The sequence below is a fragment of the Anoplolepis gracilipes genome, chromosome 6, assembly GCF_047496725.1.
Source record: "Anoplolepis gracilipes chromosome 6, ASM4749672v1, whole genome shotgun sequence".
In the NCBI taxonomy this organism is placed as follows: Eukaryota; Metazoa; Arthropoda; class Insecta; order Hymenoptera; family Formicidae; genus Anoplolepis; species Anoplolepis gracilipes.
The window spans coordinates 7280873-7297289 of record NC_132975.1 but is presented as its reverse complement, the minus strand read 5'-3'; the positions used below and the strand labels follow the sequence as shown (position 1 = coordinate 7297289).

Genomic DNA, 16417 nt, shown 5'->3' with positions numbered 1-16417 from the left:
AATTATACTAATTGTAAACAAAAATTTCAGAATTTAATATATTTATTGGTGCAAATTTATTGGTTAATGATACGTTATTCATTAATTATATGGATTTTAAATTTCAACACTTCATTCATTATAACAATATCTTTATTCTCCCTTTATTTACTGCTTATATAAATTTAAATTCTTTTTAAATATATAAAATATTTATTTATTGTTAGATTGGCCAACAAGTAATGTCATATTTTTTTGCAATAATGGACGTTTATGTATTTTTCAATACAAAACACTGTTCCTAACAATAAGTTATAAAATCTATATTCTAAAAGCTGGCACTTAAATGCGTGATTTAAAAGAAAATTATTACGCTTGTTTAAATTTTTCTTAAAGCGACCTTATTTTAAAAATAACCCATACAGCACAGAAAGACCAAAAAGCATCTTAAAGATATCTAAAAGATAATGAGACATCTGTAAGTCGTCTTTTAATTATCTTTGAGAGACATGTGCTGTCTGGGAAGTGACAAGTAGATATATTTTTCGAACAATTATGCTTTTTTATTTTCGCAAAGGAATTATAAAAGCAAATTTTACAAAATTATTTATACATGTATATTGTTTCTAGATATAACGCAGTACAAACATTAAAAAAGATTTTCTACCGCAATTTGTATTGCGTTTTTTCCTATTTGCGAAAATAAAAAAGCATACTTGTTCAAAAATATATTTCCTTGTCACTCATTTTCAAAATAAGATCAATTCAAGAAAATTTAATCAAACGAAATAATTTTTTAAAATCATGCATTGAAGTGTCATTTCAGAATATGTATATATTTTATAGCTTAGAAACAATACTTTTGAAAAACACAAAAACGTCATTTATTGCAAAAAAAAAACATTACTTTTTGGTTAGATTAGATTGGTTAACCCAATATTTTTATTTGAAAAGATTTATCAATTATATAAAAAGAAACATTTCTAAGCTTCTAACATTTAATTATTTCTAAAATTATTAAATGCATACGCATTTTATAAAAGCAAATTTTACAAAATTATTTATACATATATATTGTTTCTAAATATAATAAAGTCAATTAATAAAAAGCAAAGATTTGATGGGAGATTTTCAGAGTCAATTGATAAGTTACTTAAAGCCTTCTGATATCTTTTTACAATAGATTTCTTTACAACTTTTTACAAAAAATAAAATTTTCTATATCAAATTTTTGCATTTAAAATTTTACTTTTCATGAGGCAAAGATTTAATTCAAGCAAATAGATTGCAAGTAATCATAAATATCGTGATTAACACACTAGTTGTAAGCTCTAAAACTTAATAGATAATTTAATAAATCTTATAAGAGGATTATTCAAAAGCATCGAAGACAACAGAAGTATTGAAGGTACAAAAGGCTTCAAGAATCTCATGTCCTATCGCGGAATTCTACGTGTCCGCAACGTAGTTTCCCAAGAGTTTCGATCCTATCAAAAGTTGTATCGCTATCTCCCTGTATAGTCGTTTACTTTGTCGAAAGTTACAGCCGAGTAACGAATACGATAGTTCTTCTTCGAGAAGTTATGTCGTTGCATGAAAAGCACCCACGTTTCACGATTTACTATGAATCTCTTTATCAGATTGAAACGTTTCTCAAGAATACAGAAAATCACATTTCTTTAAGGATTATTATTAAACTTATAAGTATTAATCAATTTGTTTGAAAATAAAATAGTACAATTTTCTTGTACTAGTTATTAAAAGAAATTTAAAATTTTCCAATTTTATCTTCTAATATATAAAAATTTAATATGTATATTTCGAGATTTTTTATATTGTTTTTATAATATTAATATATAATAACAATAATATTTTTCATTATAATGTAAATATAATATTAAAATTAATATTAAAATTTAAGTATTTAATAACATAAAAATTAATAATATAAAAAATCTGATTTGCATAATTTTACATTTTTAGATACTTAATTAGAAATATTACACGATTTTTAAATTTTAATAAAAAATTAGAATAAAATCAGTTTACATTAAATCTAGATTGTGTATATGTAAGTCCAAATAAATTTTATTCTACTATTTAATTTAGATAAACGAAGAGAACAACGAAACGCAATAATATTAAGTGGCCATTATAGAATAAACAATCAGTTATGCAAATATATTGTTTTAATTATATAAAATTATATTCAGTTGTAAAGAAGTTACTTACTTGATCTGCTGCATTGCCATCTCATCAAATACTGCAAACAAAATTTACACAATTATTTTCTTACAGCAAAATACTAATTAAATATAATACATATTTGTATGTTTACACATGAATTTATCTCAGAAATCAAACTAATCAATTTTACTTTTTGTAAATTTCTTAATTTTTATTTTTCTAAAGCATAAAATGTTTATATATGTATATAAGCTTATACATATATGACAGACTCAGCATAAAATTATTTTTTTACATTATATTATATATTAATATATATAAAATAAAATGAAAAAAATTTAAAGAATTTTAATCTTAAAATATATAATATATAAAATAATAATAAAATAATTTTTATAAATTTATTTTGTACATATGTAATATAATATGTATGTGTTAATAGTTTGATTACAATCTAAACTTTATAAAAATAATAATATTGAAATATGATTAAAATAATAGCAAAGTAAGCATTAAATTAAACTTTTTTTTGTTTCATAATCAGAACTATTTATTTAATCTATCAAAAGCTCTAGAAATTTATTAATTAAAAATAAATCTATTAAAAATGAAACCAGAACTCTCAATAATTAATGAGTTTCCACGAAGTGAGATGCCAGTTTTATACACATCACTGATTATTTATAAAATCAAAATTATTAAAAAGAGAAAAAATTCCTTGATTCTCAATAAAATTTCATGACACTTCCCTGATTTTTTCTCAAATACAAAAGAAATCCCTGAAAATTCCAGGTTTTCCATTTTTTCCACGGAGTAAACACCCTGAATGAGACGATAATTAAAATATTTATGTATAATAATAAAAAATAAATTTCTTTACCAATCGCTGTTTCGTCTATTTTCTAACCGTCTGCTTTCGGTAAAATTTCTTGAAAAATTCAACGTGCGATGTTTTGTCAGCATTCTCAGACATTTATCATCTGAAAAATACAATAATATTTCAATATCTCGCATTATGTTTTTATCATACTATATTTTTATTATGAAACAATTATCTCGCATACCTTAATTCATGTAATTATAGCTCGACATTTTAATATTCGCATAAAACGCCGATATACTTTGCGGATAAAAATACGAGATAAAAGAAAATATTTTCAACGGAATTTAACGCCAAACCATCGCCGTGTTAATGGATGACCAACGTCGAAAAACGAACGATAATTGAGAAAACACAATTATAGACTAGACAGTTAATCACAATATCACGCGTTTAATTATGTGCGTTACACTATACGACCGATATTTTAATACACTCCCGACACTTATTTAAACGCGGAATTATTTATTTTTGACGAGCAAAACGAGTAGATAACGCGGACGTGTTTCGCGCGTGGCACTCCAAAAGGACGACGATGCGGGAAATGGCGGGAAACCGTAAAAATGCATAATACGTCAATCGGTTTGAACGTAGCACTGCGTCCCGGCGATGTGACGTCACATAAGGATGCGTTCGAAAATTCTACTTGTGGAATAGAGTAACGTTGAATTAACCAATCACAATAAAGACATTTTTGCTCCTCTTTGTTACTTCACTCCATTGGTAGGATTTTTGAACGCATCCTAAAAGTGGACATGATGGTGGATGGCGCTACTGTATGCGATTTAAATTAATATAAATGCGACAAATATAAAATACAACGAAAAATTTTCGCGGTAAAAATTCTCGTCAACGTTACTCTATTCCACAAGTAGAAATTTCGAACGCCCCCTTAGAGACTGACATGACAAATGACAGGAAGATTCGTGAAAACGTCAAATATATGTCAAAGTATGTAGCTAACCTGTGGAATCAACATAGGTGTAATAATCATTTACTATAAAACGTTTCTCTTTGAACTTTTCGTTTATCTAATAATTACATTTTTTTTTCGTCTTCTTTCACGTGCTATCTTGCTCTATTTATTTTGTTGTTATATGATTCAAAGAATTACATGTCTTTTCAGATTTAACTATCTGCATAACACAGCCAAACGGTATTTACAGCAGTAAAAATAAGAGACACTTAAACGCTGCAATGGCTCTAATTGGTAAATCTACTCTCATTTGACAAACTTACAATGTTCCTGTGGCTAAAAGATAGCAGCTATGGAATACTTTGCAAGTGTGCCAGCAGCAGGGTAAGCCATTCTACTTATATCTCGCAGGTATCCAGAATTATTCAAGTATCTGGAATAAAATATCTATTCACTGTTTAGGCCTGAAGATATTAATATTTCTTCTAAACTCGACATTAAAATTATATTGTTCAATAGCATAAAAAAAGTATAAAGCACTTTGCAACTGACTAGTTGGTGAAGAGTAAATTGGTTTACGTTGGTACAAGTCAGGAATTAAAGCAATGATTTTTATGGGGCAGGCTATGATATTTATACAAAATTAAATCTGGGCTAATTAGAGATGATAATGTTAAAAATAACAAAATAATTATTGAGTCTACTCTAATATGCTACATTGCACAATAATTTGATAATATTATACTTTTCTTAAACAATGATTTTATTGATAAATTCAAATTTTTTTCTTTTTCCTTTGCAATTAACTTTTGTTCATTTTACAGGCTTTTTTTACTTAATATATATATATGTGTGTTGCATCCATTGCGAACAAAAGTTATCATAAAGATAGCAATTGAATAACAATTGAAATGGTACAAGGCCAGCACAAAGAATATGATTTTTTTCACTAAGTCTGTTCAACTATTGATTTGTTTCTTACTTCAGAAACAACAATATAGTTCACAATATGAAAAAGCTTATTTACGTATGATATATACTATCTTGTCTTAATTGTGCTAAAAATTAGGTCACAAACTGATATATACTAGAATAAATTACTGTTTATTTGAATGCTAAACATTCTTTTTTTGTTTTTTTAGGTACAATTCTTTCCAAAAACTTCAGGAAACATAAAATTTAATATGCAGAATAAAATAGAAGCATATGAGGTTCAACTTAATAACCATATAATGATCATTATTAATGATCATATAATTATCATTAAGTTATATATGTCATACATAATAATGATCATACTATTCTTTAATTATTAAAAATTAATCAATGCAACCTATACAAGATTATAACATATGTGCATGCATCAGTCTGTTATATATCTGTATTATAAATAATTTTTTATATAATTATTTTTTTAATTATATATAATTGGTCATTAATTACAATTAGCAATACTACCATATGCTTTATATTCTTCTGTTAAGAAAACATATAGTACATGTAATTATAGCAATCAGTTTATTGTTTCGCTGATTTCAATATTTCTTAAACTACTATATTACATTTTGATTTTAAAATTTACAATCGATCACAAAACGTATATTTTTGGATCAATGATATTCAAGAGAGAGAGAGAAAGAGACAGAATCATTCTACATACTATTTTTCACAATTGTTACTGTCTGAAAGTAAGTGTTAAAAATTCAATTGCGAGTATCTTTTGCAAAGTTTACAAATCTTATTGCAGAGGATGAGTATTCGCGTAAAAGCCGAAAACTGATCTATTTTATTCAAATTTTTAGAAATAGAGAATACTGCCTTACAAAAAGATTTCTTTATTTTTATGACATTATTTTTAAAAATTGTTGCGTATTTTACTATAAGAATAATTTCTTTTGTAAGAAATATTTGTTAGAGTGAAAAATGAAATGAAATAATTTCAAAGCTATAATTATACATACGTGTGTATATATATATATATATATGTTATAACATATTTTCTGCTCAAATTTTAATTATGAGTTTTTTTTGTAAGACAATATCGATAAATTTTAATCGAAAATAAACTCCGCGTTTAAATAAATATCAGAAACACTTGTAAAAATATTGAACATATACTCGCTTTTGTAAAAGTATGTAAAAGTACGTGTCTATTATTCGGTGCATTTGCATAAACTTTAAATTCACGTAAATTACACGAAAAATATATAAACAAGAAAATTATCTAATTGTTATCTAAATTTATCACAATATGTATTGTATAGGCGGTAAAGTTGAAACTGTCTCGAAGAATATATCTCGATATCTCGATTGGTTCTCGCGTCTTGGGAATCGATAAAGTTAAGTCAGTCGTCAGTCGCGTCAGTTCGTCAGTTGCATTGTGTGTAACTCCTGGTGATCTTAATTTGTAGGTATCGACATGTCAGCCACGATGACAGCTAAACTGCAGGATGATATGAATAGTATACCTCTCGCAGACGATGATCCTCAGGGTGAGTACTTGGAGTTGTTTAATTCTGTGATGTCTCAGCTGTTTCTATCGATAACCTAGCTAGTTTGTTGCGAACTTTGCAAGCCAAGCCCTTATCCGAATTCTAATCTTTATTTAGCGCTATTTACTTGGTTTTGCTTATTTAATCCACCTGACTTTTATCTATCTACATTGATATTATTGTTGATATTAATATGAAAATTAAATCAGTCACACTATTTAACACACTGTGTATGTGTGTGTGTGTGTGTGTGTATTGAATGGCAATGTCTTCCCCATTTCTAAGAACTTGATTTTGCGATATAAAAACGACACTGACTATTAGATCTGAGTATTATCATTTTCTTTTACTTATTGATTATATTTTTTGCCTGCAAATCCTTGGGAATGCTTAATAATTTACATGCTTTATGCATTGTGAATACAGTTTGTCCTGTGACAATTGTAGTTCTTTGATTTTTATTGTATAAATAGTGCTAAAGTTATTTCTGACATATTCATAGTAATAATACCAGAAGAAGAAATCCTGGACAATGCTTCGCATATATCTGATGCACTAGGAAGAGGACGTAGTATGGATTCTATTCCATCGACATTTACTAATGGAAGCTGTAGTCCGAATAGTAAATAATATTATTATTATTGATCTCTTATAATATAAAAAAAATATATAATTTGCTTTAATATTTTATATTTAATTTATAAAAATGAATATAATATATAATATTGATTAAATAGGAGTTAGTTTTTAAATCTTCTTTTCTAAATCTTTTGTCTAATTTTATTATATGAATTTTACTTAAAAATAACTTCAATCTTGATTTTATAAGATTATAATGCATAAAATCAAATCAAAAAGCAATATGAATAAAAAGATTGAAACTAATTATAGGTTTAGATCCTGATATCAGCCCAGATGAACAGGAGGAGAAAGCTAGACTGATTGCACAGGTTCTCGAATTGCAAAATACTTTAGATGGTGAGTGTATATTTTAACAAGAGTTTATGTTGCAGATAGATATATGTACTAATATTTTCTAATATACAATTATATGTGCTCTATTTAGATCTGTCACAAAGGGTGGACAGCGTGAAGGAAGAAAATCTCAAGCTGAGAAGTGAGAATCAAGTTCTGAGTCAATACATTGAGAATTTAATGTCAGCGTCAAGCGTGTTTCAGTCAACAAGTCCTAACACTAAGAAGAAGTAAACAACCAAATTAATTAAATAATTTAGGTTAAATTATTAAATTAAATAAATTTATGAGCCAGCTATATAGAATCCTGAAATAATTGTGATTATTTTGATTATCTTGGAAAGTATATATTTAAATATGCATTTAATTACAATTTTTATTTATCAAAGGATACTGCAAAATTTTTAAAAGTATTGTTCAGTGTATTATTTGCAATTTGCAATTTGTGATAGTTTATATATACTTTCTATAAAAAAAGCAAAATATCTTTGATAAAACAATCTACTTTTATTAGTCAAGTATAATCAAATATCTTTTTAAAATAATTAAAACTATAATGCATTCACTGTGACTGTGACTTGAAACACGCTTATATTACAATTGTGTGCACCAAAGAGTCTTGCATTTCTACAATTTTTATGAAACATAAATGCTTTTTATATTTTTAAAGAAACTTGCTAAATAATTATTTTATATGCAATACAAATTTTTTAAATATTTTTTAATTTTTTAGGATTAACTAATTTATTTAAAACTAATGCATAATATAATATTAATTATATGTTATAATTTATTGTCTAAAGTAAATAATATATAAAATCGAGTAAAAAAATTTATAAATAATTTGACAATTATGAATATTTTTTATTGTTATTTATATATATAATATATGTTCTGTTAACTTCATTTAATTGTTTTTATATACAACTAATACATCTTGTTCATACACTTGCTCTTTGCATTTATATACATTTTCAAAAGTTTACTCAATATGCACACTTTAACATTTGCTAAGCTGAGTATTAACAAATATATGAAGCCACGTACATTTCGTCGAAGTGTCTCTTGTTTTAATATAAACTCTTGCTTGAAAATTTTAACGTATATATTATATATATGCATTGTATGTAGATGTACAAAAGAGATAACATACAATATTATAATTATATATAATTACAATACGCTATAATTGATGACATATGAAAAATTGATACGCTACGTACATAGTATACGTTACGAGCAAGATGCCAGCTAGTTTAAAGATTGCTATTTATGACGGAACGAATTGATTTTACACACATGTGCAATCATCTTGCTTGTAAGCGTATCTAGTCGACACGATTGACGCATAATAATAAATATATATTTACTGCAAATGAAAAACTGCGACTTGCGATAGAGTTTCAGTTTGAGGGCACAAGCAGAATGCACAATTCCAAATTATCCCATTGTTGAGTAAAACACAGTGTTATAATAAACATTATATTCTATTGGAACGTGTTGCTGTTCAATTAGTTCCTTGTTCGAATTAATTTTTCATCATCTTTTTTTTCTCGTGAAATATTCGTTAATTTCCTTCTGAGTTCCTTTTCCGGACAATTAGTTTAGAATGAATAAATTATAAGAGAAGCATGCCTGTGTGTGCTAAAACTTTCTGATTAATCCTCTTGAATAGCTGAAAATTGTATTGCTTTTTGTCCCCAAGATGTTTTTGGTCCCGGCTTTGCTCGTCCGTTCTTCTTTATCCCTATCCACCATCCGTAATGCACGTATTTACGTGATCGAAAAGCATCGTAGGAACCGATACTCCATTGTTCCCATTCGGTATTATCATTAGTCATATTTATCTGAAATCAAGATTTATAAGAAACACATCAGATTTATAATCAATTTTAAAATCATTCTCAAATTTTTATTAATAAATATTTGAAGATGTGATTTATCAACTAGATGGAGATTATATTTAAATAATTTTTATTATCCAACAAAAAGAATTTTTTTTTAAATAATTTTATAACTATTAAATTAATAATTATAATGATTATTATATTTTTATTATTAAATAGAATTAGTCTCTTGCTCAAAATTATTGTGAGAATTAGGTTGAATAGACTCATTGAGATAATTTTATAGGATTGTGTAGAATTTTACCCACGGCAGGATGCTACATGTATATAAACTTTCCGGATGTAGATTGCACAACGTGTTACGCTCTATTTTTCTTGGTAGTTAAAAGCTCTTTTCATAATAATTCGTAGAAAGGCATTTCGCACTACACTTATATAGACAATATGTTTTTTTCTCTCTATATTTTATATCTATATCTTACCTCTCCATATAAATGTCCTTTTTTATTAAATGCCAAATAAAGTCTCGTTTCGATACTTTGTATTCTAATAACGCCGAAAGATACCGGCGTCACGTGAAGCAAAGCTGCAAAAATATAAGCTCTCACAAAAATAATAATAAAATAATGTTAATAATAATAAGTAATAATAATTATTATAATTATAAATAGTAGTTATGACATATATAACATATCTGGAACTTTATTTTACAATATTATATTTATCGTCATTACTTCGTGGGTAACATTTCATAACAATAATAGAACTACCGTGCGACTCCTTGTTGTCAGATAATCCTCGGACTCGTCCTGACGGTGTAATTGCCAGATGATACCCTGTTCGGCAGTACAATTTTATTATCCGACAATTATAGACCGGATTTTTCGCTGGTTGTCGGGGATCCCATATTACGTATGGCGTGTATTTGCGTGATTTAGAGTTGCGTTCGACGTTACGTGGCGTTCTATAATTACAATCACATATCCATAAATATCTATGCATATAGTTATATGTTATGTAAAAGAGAAAGAAAGGAAGAGAGAAAGAATTTTTTTATACAAAAAGAGTCACCTAAAGATTAACACGCACAAATAATGCAATAGAAAAATAATACAAATCGAAACAATAATTTAAATAATTTAAACAACTGCAACTAATAAATAAAAAATAGGAAAAAATATATGTCTGTTTATGAGTGTGTATATGAAATCACACACATACATATATAAAAACAAAATTATATAAGAGCTATAAAGATTGTGCTAATTAAGAACATTAACGGTATCGCAAATTAGTTCTGTAATTACAATAGGAAAACAAAATTAGAAGAAAGATAAAAGATTATCGTGCTTTTAAAATAGTATACTTATAGAATAAAAAGAAATTGTAATAGTCTTTCACTTATAATAACACAATCCGCGAAAAATAATAGTTTAAAATAATAGCTTAAAACTAAATCAATATTTCATTATATATGAAAGATATTTTTTTTCGAAACTTTAAGTCTATTGTGTCTTTTAAACTGTCAGTCATGTTAGAATTATCTTTGCCTTCATGAAGGGTGTTCACACCGTAATATAGATGCTGGAAAATATATAGGTCAGCTGGTTTTTCAGGTCAGCAAGCCTCGTGAATGAAGCGCATCACACTCTATACTGTAAACGCTCTTGTGCACTTCGTTAATTTTAAACTGATTCTCGAGGAGAGGAAACGAAATGTCAATAGGCTTTGTGTGAGAGAGTTACGCGAACAGTTTGGCCGCCATCAGAAAGATAAAGCATTAAAATGGCTAATTTTATATGGCTTCGTATACAAGCCGTTCCCAATAAACCTGTGTAAACAAAATTTATTTTTACGAGAAAATAAACGTTATATTCGCAAACGAAGCTATTTTATTTTTTATTTTTATTTTATTTATCAGAAAATGTAATTTATAATTAAATGTACCAAATTTTGTTCAAAGACAGAATGAATTTCTATAAATTTTTTTTTAAAGATCTTCAACAATATACAATTTACAAACAAAAAATTTAATTTATTAGTTTTCATAGCATTTTTTGGTCTTTATTTATTGCTATGTTTCTCTTATTTATTACTATATTTTCTAAGATATTTTATTAGAGAGAGATATTATCTATTATATTAAAGTACATGTATTAGCATCAGGTTATTATCAAATTAATTATAATATTATAATATTATCTTTATTTCTTAGTTATATTATTTAGATGTTCTAAAATATTTCTTTATGCAATGCAAAATTTTTTTTCTAATAGGAAGATAAAAATAAAGATAACTCCTTTTTGTGAACGGAATGAAATTTCGTTTCTATTCGAGTGGTGCAAATTGCATTTCGCCAAATTCGTTAGAATGTCAATCATAATTTCGCACGTCATGTTATAGTGAAAACGTTCCTGAATTCACGGGAAATTATCGTGATATCACATACGACACTATACTCGTTTGATACTGTTAATAACACAAACTACGCCTAATGCATCTGCTGACCCTGTGGCGATATAGAGCAGAAAGTTAATCGAGTCAAGTGATCAATGAATGTACGTTATAACGTTGGAGGGCGACTAGGTAGACAAACGTATTTGCCGTGTATCCAGTGACAGCTAGACATTTTACCTTGTCCCATTAATTATGCTAATCCGTCCATCTACGCGAATTACACGTTTCCAGGAGATTCGTAGATGAAATGCAAGAGAGATGTATTAAAGTTAATTATTCTTTGTGGGTCAGATAATAATTTTCGCGCATTTTACATTAAGATATTTTTTAATTACGCTCTTAAATGAAAATAAAAATCATTAATTGTATGTGTGTGATATTCTCGATTTAATTATATATCCAGATAATTATACCCGTTCTCATCAAAGGTGACGGTCGTGGTCGGAGGTCTTCTAGTTTCCCTCTTCTTTCGGATACCGCGAGTGGTCTTTTCTCCCCCATTTTCCGTTATGTCGTCGTCTTCCTGAAGGGATAGTTCCGTATCATAGCTATCGTTGCTACAACTATCGTCGATATCGCTGCATTCCTCGTCGCATGTTGGTGGTTCTAGATTCTCGTGAATCCAGCGCAAACTCATTTTTGGTTTCCTTGCTGCTGCATAAATTTACGGACACATATTTACACCGCACATTTGGTACTAAATGTGGCCATCTGATTTACGCATTCAATGCGGTTGTCATTGACCAAGAATCATGATAGCCACATTTGCGGCTAAGCGTGAGATGTAACTATGGATCATAATAAATGTATATTTATGAGCTCTTAGATTATACGTCGACTGTAACAAACGTACAAATTTACATTTTCAATGTCAAAGTCAGTAAGGACAATTACACGTTTTAAAAAATAAAACTTTTATAATCATGAAATCAATCATTACATACATCACAGGGGACGAAATTTATATAATGATTTTTATACAAAAATTACTATAAAATTACTATACGAATGTTGATTTATCAACGAAATCACATTTAATTATTTTTGTTAATTCACCCAATAATGTTAATTATCCAATATTATAAATATTTCTATTACAATTTTACTGCGTATTTTGTTGTATTTCTTAATATATCTGATAATATGTAGCTATATTTTTATATTAGTAGTTATATTTTAATAATTATATTTTATATTAATTCAAATGCTAGAATTGTGAAATTTGCATAAATATTTTTTGTTTTTCTTTTATTATTTTATATAACTCGTTTTTTATATGAATCTTTTTGATAATTTATCTTTAATGAATACTTTTGATAAAAACAATTTAATTATACGTTATAACAAAATCAAGCCAGTTTTAACACTCTGGAATAGTGTTGTATTCTGACATCTCTGGAGAAAAAGATTCTTTGAGATAATAAGTGAAATCTCTATCTGAATGTTGGGAAGCACCCACGCGTGCGAAATTTTTTTATTCAGAGCAGAAGTGAGCATTATGTTCGAGATTTAACGGTGGTCTCGGTCTACTAGTGGCCATGCGTATCGAGTGTGTAGATAATTGTGTATCGAGGCGTACTTACGCATCAATAACGTTAAACTAATTTAATAAGAGCAGAAATACGTCAAGCGAATTAAACGCAATGAATTCAAAAAGCAATTATTCAGAGATATATAATAATACTGCACTTATTAACATGTCTTCATTGAACTTGACACATTAACAGTAATATGCGCACTAATTATTTACAGCAAATGATACATCCTATTATTTATAAAAAAAAAACAAACATATCAAATATATTATATTCTCTTCGCACATGTACACATACACATATGTGTGTTGTATAAAATATTTTGAAAAATTAGGTAGAAAAATTAAGATTGAAGAATAATTTCTGTCAAACTTTGTTCACATAATCGAGGATAGAGTAGAAAATGATTTTTTTCTCGGTCACACAACACTTTAGATAGATCCAATGAAAAAAGCAGCTTTCTTCCGCGCGCACGAGGATGCGTCAAGCTTTGATGATTGTGCAGGTACCCACCTACCTGGATGTTCCACGTTTATCACGCGACTGAGCCCGATTCTCCGATGGCTCGTCGAATAATAGTAGACATGACGCCGGCCTACTGACAGTCACCGCCGTCGACGTCGGCGGTCTGCAGATTCCTGGTGGAACGATTTAAAAATGGAGCATGCCTTCAAGCGCATGCACGCGCATCTTTTTTAAAACCCTCTTTAAAGAGCCACTATTAATCATTAGACGTATCATTCTGGAGATAGTATTTTAATTATAGTTTTTTCTTGAGACCTTTAATCTTTTTTAATTATATACTTTGCTCACGATTTAACCTTGAATGAAACTATTGATAAGAATTTATTGATTTTATTTCGAAGCTATTGATTCGAATTTTTTATTATGTATAGATATATATATATATATATATATATATATATATATATATATACACACATACATATAACAAAAGAATTATTGATATGTTATATATATATATATATATATAACATATCAATAATTCTTCTCTTTTTACAATTTATCCTATTAAATTATTAAATCTTTAAACTTTTTGTTGCAATAAATTAATTATCTGTTTATTTTATACGTATAAAAAATGTATATAATATATATTATGATAATTTGTTTGGAATATTTTCTCTCTCTCTCTTTTTATATATACATTCATACATCCATACGTACATATATATATATATATATATATATATATATATATATATATATTGTTTTTTACAATGTATATAATATCCATACAAAATTGCAGTATTCTAATTTACCAGCAGTATTTTGATAATACAAAATATTAGTAATATTATTTTTTGCATATATTAGACATAGTATAAAACAAATGTATTAAGTTTGGGATATTTTAAAGTAATATTTTTTAGATCATGACAAATTCGTATCATTATTAGATATTTTCTTTGCACTTTCTATTGATATTTACAGATGGCGAAGCAGGTATAATCACAATTCTATAGATGATAAAAAGTAAGGATTGTTTAAAGCATTTTAAGTCAATCTACAATATTTTTTTGATATAGTAAATATCTTAAATTATATTGAATTATTTTGAGAATGCTTTATATATAATTGATAGTAATCAATTTGATATCCGAAACTTTATAAACTTTTTGGGTACATATTTATTGTACATATTTTCTACTATTTCTTTATATATATATATATATTTTCTATATATTGTCTGCAAGATAGACGAGAAGAATTAATGTTAACAATTCCTGAAATTCTTTTAAGCATTAAATTTCGGCTAACTTGAAATTAAAAAGAAAATATAATTATTAAATCATAATATTTTAGTTTAAGTTTCTGAAATTTATTCAACTATTGACATGTATATATTAAAATCATAATAACATCACAAAAAATTTTATTCCTGGTAAATTTATGACACAAAACATGTCGTCTCATGATTCTAATGTCAATGGTTGCGCTGTTTTAATCAACTATAAGGTCGTCGTCCTCCGGAGTTCACTGTTCTATGTTCGTAGTTATATCTGCAAGGAATGTTATGGCTATCGATTGAGTACAAGGTACTTCGATACACTATTCGTACAACTAATAACGATCAAGCTCTAGCACAGCATACGGCACTATTGAAACACAGCGGAATAATAAAGTACATAAGTGGTAGCATTAATTCTTTATAAAGTGTCACGCAATTTTCGCTGCATGACCGTGAAGTAGTTAATCAGTTTTAATTATAGATCACGCAATTTTTACGTAAAACAGCTTAATTTCCACACTGAGAAAAAAAAGTCGTTAACTAAACGCATTTAGTTAAGTTAACGACTTTTTTTTCTCAATGCATAAATCTGTAATCATCAAAGTGACTATAATAATTACAAAACACATACAGTTCGCAAAACTTTAAACAGCTTCATTCAACTAATAAATTTAGTATTGTTCACGATTTTCTATACATATGTTACATTCGTACATATCGCCACTGCATATATATGCATATATGATATATTTTAATATAAAATCTTTTTAGAGAATCTATAATATAATAATAATGTAGAATTTATAATACAGCTCATAAATTATGCAATAAAAAAATAATATAGCGTGCAAATTAACAAAGGAAATTTTCAAGCATTTACATGTATGAAAGAAAAAAATATTTTTTATGTTAATTCTTGAACATAGAGATTAAATATTAAAGATAGAAATATGAAATAAATTATGAAATTTTCTATTATGGAATATTTTTGCATACACAGAGAAAAAAATTTCTTTAGATTTAATAAAATTTATGCTTGAAATAGTCGAAAAAAGCTATTTATTTCAAGAAACTAATAACATTATTAGATTTTTAAAATAACATGTATCATATAATATTATTTAATTCAATGAAATAATACTTTTTTTCAATTAATAAAGATAATGTTTCATATGACATAATGTTGACTAAAATAAATAAATCCAAACAAATTATTCAAACAAATCGTTCTCTCTGTGTATGCTATAAAAGACGCTTTTAATATGTCATTATTTATAATATGAAATATATATATATAAAATGTGCATATATGTAACGTCCTTTTCTATATGTATAAATTAGAAAAAATTATTGGAATCAAGATAATCAATGCATAAATACATCAAAACCCAATTTC

General features: G+C 26.9%; 2 protein-coding genes and 1 long non-coding RNA gene across 8 annotated transcripts; 1 reads left to right on the top strand and 2 right to left on the bottom strand.

Moving 5' to 3' along the window:
- Positions 1 to 2212: 2212 nt before the first annotated feature.
- On the bottom strand, positions 2213 to 3555 carry LOC140666773 (uncharacterized). Its single transcript, XR_012046847.1, has 3 exons — positions 3231 to 3555; positions 3047 to 3146; positions 2213 to 2242 (listed from the first exon to the last, which is right to left on the bottom strand). It is a non-coding gene; the product is annotated as an uncharacterized lncRNA (long non-coding RNA).
- Positions 3556 to 3796: 241 nt separating this feature from the next.
- On the top strand, positions 3797 to 8924 carry LOC140666772 (uncharacterized). Its single transcript, XM_072894296.1, has 6 exons — positions 3797 to 3997; positions 4173 to 4346; positions 6374 to 6454; positions 6957 to 7076; positions 7346 to 7432; positions 7521 to 8924. Exons 3-6 carry the CDS (start codon positions 6382 to 6384, stop codon positions 7661 to 7663), a joined length of 423 nt encoding a protein of 140 aa, XP_072750397.1. The 5' UTR covers positions 3797 to 3997; positions 4173 to 4346; positions 6374 to 6381; the 3' UTR covers positions 7664 to 8924.
- An 86-nt stretch (positions 8925 to 9010) lies between these two features.
- Positions 9011 to 13938, bottom strand: LOC140666771 (fibroblast growth factor 1). Of its 6 annotated transcripts, none has more exons than XM_072894294.1 (5): positions 13782 to 13938; positions 12147 to 12384; positions 10047 to 10240; positions 9759 to 9862; positions 9011 to 9276 (listed from the first exon to the last, which is right to left on the bottom strand). In XM_072894294.1, exons 2-5 carry the CDS (start codon positions 12368 to 12370, stop codon positions 9088 to 9090), a joined length of 711 nt encoding a protein of 236 aa, XP_072750395.1. In that variant the 5' UTR covers positions 12371 to 12384; positions 13782 to 13938; the 3' UTR covers positions 9011 to 9087. The 6 variants fall into 6 exon arrangements, with proteins under 6 accessions (XP_072750395.1, XP_072750396.1, XP_072750393.1 ...); XM_072894295.1 differs by having other exon boundaries at positions 13786 to 13938; XM_072894292.1 differs by having other exon boundaries at positions 12147 to 12387; positions 13782 to 13937.
- Between the last annotated feature and the right edge of the window lie 2479 nt (positions 13939 to 16417).